The sequence below is a fragment of the Oncorhynchus masou genome, chromosome 33 (genome assembly GCF_036934945.1).
Source record: "Oncorhynchus masou masou isolate Uvic2021 chromosome 33, UVic_Omas_1.1, whole genome shotgun sequence".
In the NCBI taxonomy this organism is placed as follows: Eukaryota; Metazoa; Chordata; class Actinopteri; order Salmoniformes; family Salmonidae; genus Oncorhynchus; species Oncorhynchus masou.
In genome coordinates this window covers 8788800-8801615 of record NC_088244.1, presented here as the reverse complement: position 1 = coordinate 8801615, position 12816 = coordinate 8788800, and the positions used below count along the sequence as shown (strand labels likewise).

The 12816-nt window shown below is 35.9% G+C and overlaps 1 protein-coding gene across 4 annotated transcripts in view; it reads left to right on the top strand.

The window, feature by feature from the left end:
- Positions 1-12816, top strand: part of LOC135527778 (brefeldin A-inhibited guanine nucleotide-exchange protein 2-like) — a 57517-nt gene that overhangs the window by 19238 nt on the left and 25463 nt on the right. For all 4 annotated transcript variants that reach the window (XM_064956336.1, XM_064956335.1, XM_064956334.1 and 1 more), the window contains exons 18-23: positions 570-741; positions 1045-1196; positions 4224-4352; positions 4677-4835; positions 4996-5143; positions 5528-5624. In XM_064956336.1, the coding sequence (XP_064812408.1) occupies positions 570-741; positions 1045-1196; positions 4224-4352; positions 4677-4835; positions 4996-5143; positions 5528-5624 (857 nt within the window). The remainder of the gene's footprint in view (positions 1-569; positions 742-1044; positions 1197-4223; positions 4353-4676; positions 4836-4995; positions 5144-5527; positions 5625-12816) is intronic.

Below are 12816 nucleotides of genomic sequence, written 5' to 3'. Positions count from 1 at the left end.
TTTTTGTCTCTAACGCATTAAGAAAAATACATTCCAGGCACACCTGTTAATTGAAATGCATTCCAGGTGACTATCTCATGAAGCTGGTTGAGAGAATGCCAAGAGTGTGCAAAGCTGTCATCAAAAAAAGTGAGGCTACTTTGACGGATTTCAAATATAAAATATATTTTTGATTTGTTAACACTTTTTGGTTACTACATGATTCCATGTGTTATTTCATCGTTTTTATGTCTTCACAGTTATTCTACAATGTAAAAAAAACAACTACCTGGAATGAGTAGGTTCAGCAGACACTTTTATTCGAAGCGACTTAGTCAGTTATACATACATTTTACGTATGGGCGGTCCCGGTAATCAAACCCACTACCCTGGAGTTACATGCTTTACCAACTGAGCGACAAAGGACCAAAAAGTTACCATGCATTGCTCATCCGGGATTTGAAATCCCAACCCTTCCTTTGTGAACCCACCACCAGAACCTGACCAGACCGTCATTTAGCCTGTTCATACCTACTTACGGCCAGTTGTTTTTATGAACTGAGGTACCCCACCATTGTGTTACGTTACAGGTGAAGAACAAAATGACCAAGGAACAGTACATCAGAATGAACCGTGGCATCAACGACAGTAAGGACCTGCCTGAGGAGTACCTGTCCTCCATATACCATGAGATCGCTGGCAAGAAGATCGCCATGAAGGACAGCAAGGAGCACACTATCACACCCAAGACTAGCAAGCACAGTAAGTAGAGGAGCCAGGGTATGACATAGATTTAGAGTTGAGCCAACTGATTCTAGACTTTCAGTTATTGTTTTAAATATTCCCCTGGTTATATTAATGGGGTTCTAACATGACTGTTATATAATGTTGTAGTGTCATGTTAATGGGGTTCTAACATGGCTGTTATAGAATGTTGTAGTGTCATGTTAATGGGGTTCTAACATGACTGTTATAGAATGTTGTAGTGGCATGTTAATGGGGTACTAACATGACTGTTATAGAATGTTGTAGTGTCATGTAAATGTGGGTGGTCTCTCTTTGCAGGCGTAGCCAATGAGAAGCAGCGTCGTCTGCTGTATGACGTTGAGATGGAACAGATGGCGAAGACAGCCAAGGCCCTGATGGAGGCTGTAAGCCACGCCCAGGCCCCCTTCTTCAGCGCCACCCATCTGGAGCACGTCCGGCCCATGTTCAAGGTACTGCAGAGACCGCCAGCCTCAATCAAACCACATGTATTTTATAAAGACCCTTTTTTTTTTTTTTTTTTACATCAGCAGCTGTCACCAAGTGCTTTACAGATACCCAGCCTAAAACCCCAAAGAGTTACATCTTTAATAAAGAGTTGAATGTTTTAGTTAGTCGTATGTAGGAGATACACATGGTATACATCGTCCAATGAAATGCTTACTTGCAGGTTCCTTCTCGACAATACATGAACAAATATTATTTTTATTTATTTTATTTTTTTACCTTTATTTAACTAGGCAAGTCAGTTAAGAACAAATTCTTATTTTCAATGACGGCCTAGGAACAGTGGGTTAACTGCCTGTTCAGGGGCAGAGTGACATATGTACCTTGTCAGCTTGGGGATTTGAACTTGCAACCTTCCTGTTACTAGTCCAACCCTCTAACCACTAGGCTACCCTGTAGATAAGAACACGATGGCAGAATATATATATATATATATATATATATTTTTTTTATTATTATTATTTTTTTGCATATGTGTAATACAGAAAGGCACAATTTATCTCAATATTTCCACATGTTTTGGTGAATGGGGGGTCAGTGTATAAACTGAACAGTTTTATAAGTCTGGTAGCAACAGTTGTGGTGTGTAGCAGGAATGTACTGAGTGTACAAAACATTAGGAACACCTGCTCTTTCCATGACACAGCTTGACCAGTTGAAAGCTATGATTCCTTTTTGCTGTCTCTTGTTAAATCCACTTCAATCACTGTTGATGAAGAGGAGGAGACTGGTTAAAGAAGGATTTTTAAGCCTTGAGACAATTGAGAGATGGATTGTGTGTTTGCCATTAAGGGTGAATGGGCAAGACAAAAGATTTTAAGTGCCCTTGAACGGGGTTTGGTGGTAGGTGCCAGGCGCATCAGTTTATCAAGAACTGTAACGCTGCTGGGTTTTTCCACGCTCAACAGTTTCACGTGTGTATCAAGAATGGTCCACCACCCAAAGGACATCCAGCCAACTTTACGCAACTGTGGGAAGCATTGGACTCAACATGGGACAGCATCCCTGTGGAACGTTGTCAACACCTTGTAGAGTCCATGCCCCGACGAACTGAGGCTGTTCTGAGGGCAGAAGGGGGAGGGCAATGTGTGCAACTCAATTGATTTATTTTGGCTTTGACCAGTGAGATACCTGCTGGAGCGCGTGCTACGGGTGGGTGCTGCTATGGTGACCAGTGAGCTGAGATAAGGCGGGGCTTTACCTAGCAGAGACTTGTAGATGACCTGGAGCCAGTGGGTTTGGCGACGAATATGAAACGAGGTCCAGGCAACGAGAGCAAACAGGTCGCAGTGATGGGTGGTATATGGGGCTTTGATGACAAAATGGATGGCACTGTGATAGACTGCATCCAATTTATTGAGTAGGGTATTGGAGGCTATTTTGTAAATGACATCGTCGAGGATTGGTAGGATAGTCAGTTTTACGAGGGTATGTTTGCCAGCATGAGTGAATGATGCTTTGTTGCAAAATAGGAAGCCAATTCTAGATTTAACTTTGAATTGGAGATGCTTAATGTGAGTCTGGAAGGAGATCAGTTGAAGAGCATGCTCTTAGTTTTACTTGCATTTAAGAGCAGTTGGAGGCCACAGAAGGAGGGTTGTATGGCATTGAAGCTCATCTGGAGGTTAGTTAACACCGTGTCCAAAGAAGGGCCAGAGGTATACAGAATGGTGTCGTCTGCGTAGAGGTGGATCAGAGAATCACCAGCAGTGAGAGCAACATCATTTATATTTACAGAGAACAGAGTCGGCCAGAGAATTGACCCGTGGCACCCCCATAGACTGCCAGAGGTCCGGACTGTGGTGGTGAATTTCTGTCTTATCAAATGAGAGACAAACTTAACACACGAGTCAGAGTTATACTTAAACTACATCTTTAATAATAAGAGCTTTGCAATAGCGATGACTTTCAACGATGCACCATTGCTAATGAACTGTTGAGAGTGATTAAAACAAATGTACAAAGATCTTTTTTAGCCAAGATACACCCCTCTCAACCTACATGACGAACAACAGATACAAATCTTAACCTTGTGACCATGTATGAAAGATATCTATAATACATAGCAGACAGCAACTGCTGTGTCAACAGTTTTCATTGTATAGAGACCAGTGTCTGGTCCTCCTACTCCAAAATGGAACCGTCTCTCCCTGATACAGTATAGAACAGAACCATTACCTCATGCTCTTTAGGTTTTATCACCCAAAAACATTGTAAATCTCCTCTGTCAGTGTTATCTCAGAGGCCCATCCTCAGTAGAACACACACACAATAGTTAACAGAATACTCTATTCTGTTGAATAAAACAACCATTATAATCTAAAACAACCATTATAATGCAATACAAGCATTATAACAATCTTGCAATTTCCATGACAGGGCAACAGGCCCTCCGATTTGACTTACTGAACTCTATCGGCGAAGTAGTTGGTGAACCAGGCGAGGCAGTCATTTGAGAAACCAAGGCTATTGAGTCTGCCCGATGAGAATGGGGTGATTGACAGAGTCGAAATCCTTAGCCAGGTCGAAAGAATATGGCTGCACAGTAATGTCTCTTATCGATGGCGGTTATGATGTCGTTTCGGACCTTGAGCGTGAATGCATGTGTACTAAGGTGTGGAGAATCAGAGCAGGTGGTCAGTTCAGTTGAAGTGTTCAGCATTCTGATGGCTTGTAGATACCAACAGGCTCAGAAACAGTTTCTATCAGACCTCATGTCTACCTGACGGTAAGGGAGAGAACAGCTGGGAGTTGTGAGGTCCTTGATAATGCTCTGTGCCTTTCTCTGGCACCGCTATGAGTAGATGAGCAAGAAGTTTAGATGCAGAAGCCCAGACTTATCACCTGTGCCAGAAGATGACTTCACCCTGTGTGTGTGTGTGTGTGTGTGTGTGTGTGTGTGTGTGTGACCGATGTTCTTTACAAAGTAAAAGGATTCAAGCCTGTGTGCTCTACCTGCCTGTGTATTTCAGCTGGCGTGGACCCCTCTCCTGGCAGCTTTCAGCGTGGGCCTACAGGACTGTGACGACCAGGAGGTGGCCTCTCTGTGTCTGGAGGGGATCCGCTGTGCTGTCAGGATTGCATGCATCTTCAGTATGCAGGTTAGTTGTCTCCCCTGGCTACACAGCTAGACCTTCGCTTCTTAAACATCTAATGTAACAACCTTAGGCTGTGTTTACACAGGCGGCCTAATTCTGATCTTTTACCCACTAATATTTATTTTTTTACCAATCAGATCGGCTCTTTTGCCAAGTCGTGGACTGCTTGTGTAAACGCAGCCTTATACACGTTACTTTCCAAATACCCCCCCCCATCAAACATAGTTCTAGACTTAACATGAACTTATATAACCTAGAAGAGACAGTTTTGTCTTTTATGTTCACCTTTGACATGAATTACCCGTCTGTCTGTGGCTCTCTGTGCAGTTGGAGAGGGATGCGTATGTCCAAGCCTTGGCTCGGTTCACCCTGCTCACAGCCAGCTCCAGCATCACTGAGATGAAGCAGAAGAACATCGACACCATCAAGACCCTTATCACTGTGGCCCACACAGACGGAAACTACCTGGGCAACTCTTGGCACGAGGTAGGTCAGAGGGCTTCTCCCAGATAGCACCTGGCCTTCCCATTTCTAACCCTGCCTCTCATCTCTTCTGTTAGTCAGGAATCCAACCCATATTATATAGTGTAGCACTTGGTAGAGACATTTTAAACAGATCAAGAGGGCCCTAACCCTCTCTCTGCAGATCCTGCGGTGTATTAGCCAGCTGGAGTTGGCCCAGCTGATTGGCACAGGGGTGAAGACACGCTACATCTCTGGAGTGGCTCGGGATAGCCAGGCCGGCATCAAGGGCTTCCCCACCGGGGGAGAGGAGTTCATGCCCCTGGGACTGGGTAAGGCTCACAGGGCTCTTGAACATCAAGGACATTGACTGTGTAAATGGTGTTTGAAGACAGCATTTGTGTCCCAAAGTGCACCCTATTCCCTATAATAGTGCACTACTTTTGACCAGGGATCTATGGGCGGCAGGGTAGCCTAGTGGTTAGAGCGTTGGACTAGTAATCGAAAGGTTGCAAGTTCGAATCCCCGAGCTGACGAACAGAACAGGCAGTTAACCCACTGTTCCTAGGCCGTCATTGAAAATAAGAAGTTGTTCTTAACTGACTTGCCTAGTAAAATAAAGGTTAAAAAAAAACAACCTATGGACCATGATCAAAAGTAGTGCACTATGTAGGGGGATAGGGTGACTGATGTGTTAAATGTGTTTCCTGTTGCAGGGACCCTGGTTGGAGGTCCAGACCGGAGGCAGATGGCTCATATCCAGGAGTCAGTGGGAGAAACCAGTTCTCAGAGTGTAGTGGTGGCTGTGGACAGGTGAGAGACCAGAGATGTGTTTGAATACTCATACTCACCTTACTATTTGTGACGTGAATTGAGTATATAGTATGCTTATTAGTCATAGTATGGATATAGTTAGTATGGATATAGTTAGTATGCTTATTGGTCATAGTATGGATATAGTTAGTATGCTTATTGGTCATAGTATGGATATAGTTAGTATGGATATAGTTAGTATGGATATAGTTAATATGGATATAGTTAATATGCTTATTAGTCATAGTATGGATATAGTTAGTATGCTTATTGGTCATAGTATGGATATAGTCAGTATGCTTATTGGTCATAGTATGGATATAGTTAGTATGGATATAGTTAGTATGCTTATTGGTTATAGTATGGATATAGTTAGTATGGATATAGTTAGTATGCTTATTGGCCATAGTATGGATATAGTTAGTATGGATATAGTTAGTATGGATATAGTTAATATGCTTATTGGCCATAGTATGGATATAGTTAGTATGGATATAGTTAGTATGCTTATTGGTCATAGTATGGATATAGTCAGTATGCTTATTGGTCATAGTATGGATATAGTCAGTATGGATATAGTTAGTATGCTTATTGGTCATAGTATGGATATAGTCAGTATGCTTATTGGTCATAGTATGGATATAGTCAGTATGGATATAGTTAGTATGCTTATTGGTCATAGTATGGATATAGTTAGTATGCTTATTGGTCATAGTATGGATATAGTTAGTATGCTTATTGGTCATAGTATGGATATAGTTAGTATGCTTATTGGTCATAGTATGGATATAGTTAGTATGGATATAGTTAGTATGCTTATTGGCCATAGTATGGATATAGTTAGTATGGATATAGTTAATATGGATATAGTTAGTATGCTTATTGGTCATAGTATGGATATAGTTAGTATGGATATAGTTAGTATGCTTATTGGTTATAGTATGGATATAGTTAGTATGGATATAGTTAGTATGCTTATTGGCCATAGTATGGATATAGTTAGTATGGATATAGTTAGTATGGATATAGTTAATATGCTTATTGGCCATAGTATGGATATAGTTAGTATGGATATAGTTAGTATGCTTATTGGTCATAGTATGGATATAGTCAGTATGCTTATTGGTCATAGTATGGATATAGTCAGTATGGATATAGTTAGTATGCTTATTGGTCATAGTATGGATATAGTCAGTATGCTTATTGGTCATAGTATGGATATAGTCAGTATGGATATAGTTAGTATGCTTATTGGTCATAGTATGGATATAGTTAGTATGCTTATTGGTCATAGTATGGATATAGTTAGTATGCTTATTGGTCATAGTATGGATATAGTTAGTATGCTTATTGGTCATAGTATGGATATAGTTAGTATGCTTATTGGCCATAGTATGGATATAGTTAGTATGGATATAGTTAATATGGATATAGTTAGTATGCTTATTGGTCATAGTATGGATATAGTTAATATGGATATAGTTAATATGCTTATTGGTCATAGTATGGATATAGTTAGTATGCTTATTGGTCATAGTATGGATATAGTTAGTATGGATATAGTTAGTATGCCTATTAGTCATAGTATGGATATAGTTAGTATGGATATAGTTAGTATGCTTATTGGTCATAGTATGGATATAGTTAGTATGGATATAGTTAGTATGCTTATTGGTCATAGTATGGATATAGTTAATATGCTTGTTGGTCATAGTATGGATATAGTTAATATGCTTATTGGTCATAGTATGGATATAGTTAGTATGGATATAGTTAATATGCTTATTGGTCATAGTATGGATATAGTATGGATATAGTTAGTATGCTTATTGGTCATAGTATGGATATAGTTAGTATGCTTATTAGTCATAGTATGGATATAGTTAGTATGGATATAGTTAGTATGGATATAGTTAGTATGCTTAGTCATAGTATGGATATAGTTAGTATGGATATAGTTAGTATGCTTATTGGTCATAGTATGGATATAGTTAGTATGCTTATTGGTCATAGTATGGATATAGTTAGTATGGATATAGTTAGTATGCTTATTGGTCATAGTATGGATATAGTTAGTATGCTTATTGGTCATAGTATGGATATAGTTAGTATGGATATAGTTAGTATGCTTATTGGTCATAGTATGGATATAGTTAGTATGGATATAGTTAGTATGCTTATTGGTCATAGTATGGATATAGTTAGTATGCTTATTGGTCATAGTATGGATATAGTTAGTATGGATATAGTTAGTATGGATATAGTTAGTATGCTTAGTCATAGTATGGATATAGTTAGTATGGATATAGTTAGTATGCTTATTAGTCATAGTATGGATATAGTTAGTATGGATATAGTTAGTATGCTTATTGGTCATAGTATGGATATAGTTAGTATGGATATAGTTAGTATGCTTATTGGTCATAGTATGGATATAGTTAGTATGGATATAGTTAGTATGCTTATTGGTCATAGTATGGATATAGTTAGTATGGATATAGTTAGTATGCTTATTGGTCATAGTATGGATATAGTTAGTATGCTTATTGGTCATAGTATGGATATAGTTAGTATGGATATAGTTAGTATGCTTATTGGTCATAGTATGGATATAGTTAGTATGCTTATTGGTCATAGTATGGATATAGTTAGTATGGATATAGTTAGTATGCTTATTCGTCATAGTATGGATATAGTTAGAATGCTTACTGGTCATAGTATGGATATAGTTAGTATGCTTATTGGTCATAGTATGGATATAGTTAGTATGGATATAGTTAGTATGCTTATTCGTCATAGTATGGATATAGTTAGAATGCTTATTGGTCATAGTATGGATATAGTATGGATATAGTTAGTATGCTTATTGGTCATAGTATGGATATAGTCAGTATGGATATAGTTAGTATGGATATAGTTAGTATGCTTATTGGTCATAGTATGGATATAGTTAGTATGGATATAGTTAGTATGGATATAGTTAGTATGCTTATTGGTCATAGTATAGATATAGTTAGTATGGATATAGTTAGTATGGATATAGTTAGTATGCTTATTGGTCATAGTATGGATATAGTCAGTATGCTTATTGGTCATAGTATGGATATAGTTAGTATGCTTATTGGTCATAGTATGGATATAGTTAGTATGGATATAGTTAGTATGCTTATTGGCCATAGTATGGATATAGTTGGTATGGATATAGTTGGTATGGATATAGTTAGTATGGATATAGTTAGTATGGATATAGTTAGTATGCTTATTGGTCATAGTATGGATATAGTTAGTATGCTTATTGGTCATAGTATGGATATAGTTAGTATGGATATAGTTAGTATGGATATAGTTAGTATGCTTATTGGTCATAGTATGGATATAGTTAGTATGGATTTAGTCAGTATGCTTATTGGTCATAGTATGGATATAGTTAGTATGGATATAGTTAGTATGGATATAGTTAGTATGGATATAGTTAGTATGCTTATTGGTCATAGTATGGATATAGTTAGTATGGATATAGTTAGTATGCTTATTGGCCATAGTATGGATATAGTTAGTATGCTTATTGGTCATAGTATGGATATAGTTAGTATGGATATAGTTAGTATGGATATAGTTAGTATGGATATAGTTAGTATGGATATAGTTAATATGCTTATTGGTCATAGTATGGATATAGTTAGTATGCTTATTGTTCATAGTATGGATATAGTTAGTATGCTTATTAGTCATAGTATGGATATAGTTAGTATGCTTATTGGTCATAGTATGGATATAGTTAGTATGGATATAGTTAGTATGGATATAGTTAATATGCTTATTAGTCATAGTATGGATATAGTTAGTATGGATATAGTTAGTATGGATATAGTTAGTATGCTTATTGGCCATAGTATGGATATAGTTAGTATGGATATAGTTAGTATGGATATAGTTAGTATGGATATAGTTAGTATGGATATAGTTAGTATGCTTATTGGTCATAGTATGGATATAGTTAGTATGGATATAGTTAGTATGCTTATTGGTCATAGTATGGATATAGTCAGTATGCTTATTGGTCATAGTATGGATATAGTCAGTATGGATATAGTTAGTATGGATATAGTTAATATGCTTATTGGCCATAGTATGGATATAGTTAGTATGGATATAGTTAGTATGCTTATTGGTCATAGTATGGATATAGTCAGTATGCTTATTGGTCATAGTATGGATATAGTCAGTATGGATATAGTTAGTATGCTTATTGGTCATAGTATGGATATAGTCAGTATGCTTATTGGTCATAGTATGGATATAGTCAGTATGGATATAGTTAGTATGCTTATTGGTCATAGTATGGATATAGTTAGTATGCTTATTGGTCATAGTATGGATATAGTTAGTATGCTTATTGGTCATAGTATGGATATAGTTAGTATGCTTATTGGTCATAGTATGGATATAGTTAGTATGGATATAGTTAGTATGCTTATTGGCCATAGTATGGATATAGTTAGTATGGATATAGTTAATATGGATATAGTTAGTATGCTTATTGGTCATAGTATGGATATAGTTAGTATGGATATAGTTAGTATGCTTATTGGTTATAGTATGGATATAGTTAGTATGGATATAGTTAGTATGCTTATTGGCCATAGTATGGATATAGTTAGTATGGATATAGTTAGTATGGATATAGTTAATATGCTTATTGGCCATAGTATGGATATAGTTAGTATGGATATAGTTAGTATGCTTATTGGTCATAGTATGGATATAGTCAGTATGCTTATTGGTCATAGTATGGATATAGTCAGTATGGATATAGTTAGTATGCTTATTGGTCATAGTATGGATATAGTCAGTATGCTTATTGGTCATAGTATGGATATAGTCAGTATGGATATAGTTAGTATGCTTATTGGTCATAGTATGGATATAGTTAGTATGCTTATTGGTCATAGTATGGATATAGTTAGTATGCTTATTGGTCATAGTATGGATATAGTTAGTATGCTTATTGGTCATAGTATGGATATAGTTAGTATGCTTATTGGCCATAGTATGGATATAGTTAGTATGGATATAGTTAATATGGATATAGTTAGTATGCTTATTGGTCATAGTATGGATATAGTTAATATGGATATAGTTAATATGCTTATTGGTCATAGTATGGATATAGTTAGTATGCTTATTGGTCATAGTATGGATATAGTTAGTATGGATATAGTTAGTATGCCTATTAGTCATAGTATGGATATAGTTAGTATGGATATAGTTAGTATGCTTATTGGTCATAGTATGGATATAGTTAGTATGGATATAGTTAGTATGCTTATTGGTCATAGTATGGATATAGTTAATATGCTTGTTGGTCATAGTATGGATATAGTTAATATGCTTATTGGTCATAGTATGGATATAGTTAGTATGGATATAGTTAATATGCTTATTGGTCATAGTATGGATATAGTATGGATATAGTTAGTATGCTTATTGGTCATAGTATGGATATAGTTAGTATGCTTATTAGTCATAGTATGGATATAGTTAGTATGGATATAGTTAGTATGGATATAGTTAGTATGCTTAGTCATAGTATGGATATAGTTAGTATGGATATAGTTAGTATGCTTATTGGTCATAGTATGGATATAGTTAGTATGCTTATTGGTCATAGTATGGATATAGTTAGTATGGATATAGTTAGTATGCTTATTGGTCATAGTATGGATATAGTTAGTATGCTTATTGGTCATAGTATGGATATAGTTAGTATGGATATAGTTAGTATGCTTATTGGTCATAGTATGGATATAGTTAGTATGGATATAGTTAGTATGCTTATTGGTCATAGTATGGATATAGTTAGTATGCTTATTGGTCATAGTATGGATATAGTTAGTATGGATATAGTTAGTATGGATATAGTTAGTATGCTTAGTCATAGTATGGATATAGTTAGTATGGATATAGTTAGTATGCTTATTAGTCATAGTATGGATATAGTTAGTATGGATATAGTTAGTATGCTTATTGGTCATAGTATGGATATAGTTAGTATGGATATAGTTAGTATGCTTATTGGTCATAGTATGGATATAGTTAGTATGGATATAGTTAGTATGCTTATTGGTCATAGTATGGATATAGTTAGTATGGATATAGTTAGTATGCTTATTGGTCATAGTATGGATATAGTTAGTATGCTTATTGGTCATAGTATGGATATAGTTAGTATGGATATAGTTAGTATGCTTATTGGTCATAGTATGGATATAGTTAGTATGCTTATTGGTCATAGTATGGATATAGTTAGTATGGATATAGTTAGTATGCTTATTCGTCATAGTATGGATATAGTTAGAATGCTTACTGGTCATAGTATGGATATAGTTAGTATGCTTATTGGTCATAGTATGGATATAGTTAGTATGGATATAGTTAGTATGCTTATTCGTCATAGTATGGATATAGTTAGAATGCTTATTGGTCATAGTATGGATATAGTATGGATATAGTTAGTATGCTTATTGGTCATAGTATGGATATAGTCAGTATGGATATAGTTAGTATGGATATAGTTAGTATGCTTATTGGTCATAGTATGGATATAGTTAGTATGGATATAGTTAGTATGGATATAGTTAGTATGCTTATTGGTCATAGTATAGATATAGTTAGTATGGATATAGTTAGTATGGATATAGTTAGTATGCTTATTGGTCATAGTATGGATATAGTCAGTATGCTTATTGGTCATAGTATGGATATAGTTAGTATGCTTATTGGTCATAGTATGGATATAGTTAGTATGGATATAGTTAGTATGCTTATTGGCCATAGTATGGATATAGTTGGTATGGATATAGTTAGTATGGATATAGTTAGTATGGATATAGTTAGTATGGATATAGTTAGTATGCTTATTGGTCATAGTATGGATATAGTTAGTATGCTTATTGGTCATAGTATGGATATAGTTAGTATGGATATAGTTAGTATGGATATAGTTAGTATGCTTATTGGTCATAGTATGGATATAGTTAGTATGGATTTAGTCAGTATGCTTATTGGTCATAGTATGGATATAGTTAGTATGGATATAGTTAGTATGGATATAGTTAGTATGGATATAGTTAGTATGCTTATTGGTCATAGTATGGATATAGTTAGTATGGATATAGTTAGTATGCTTATT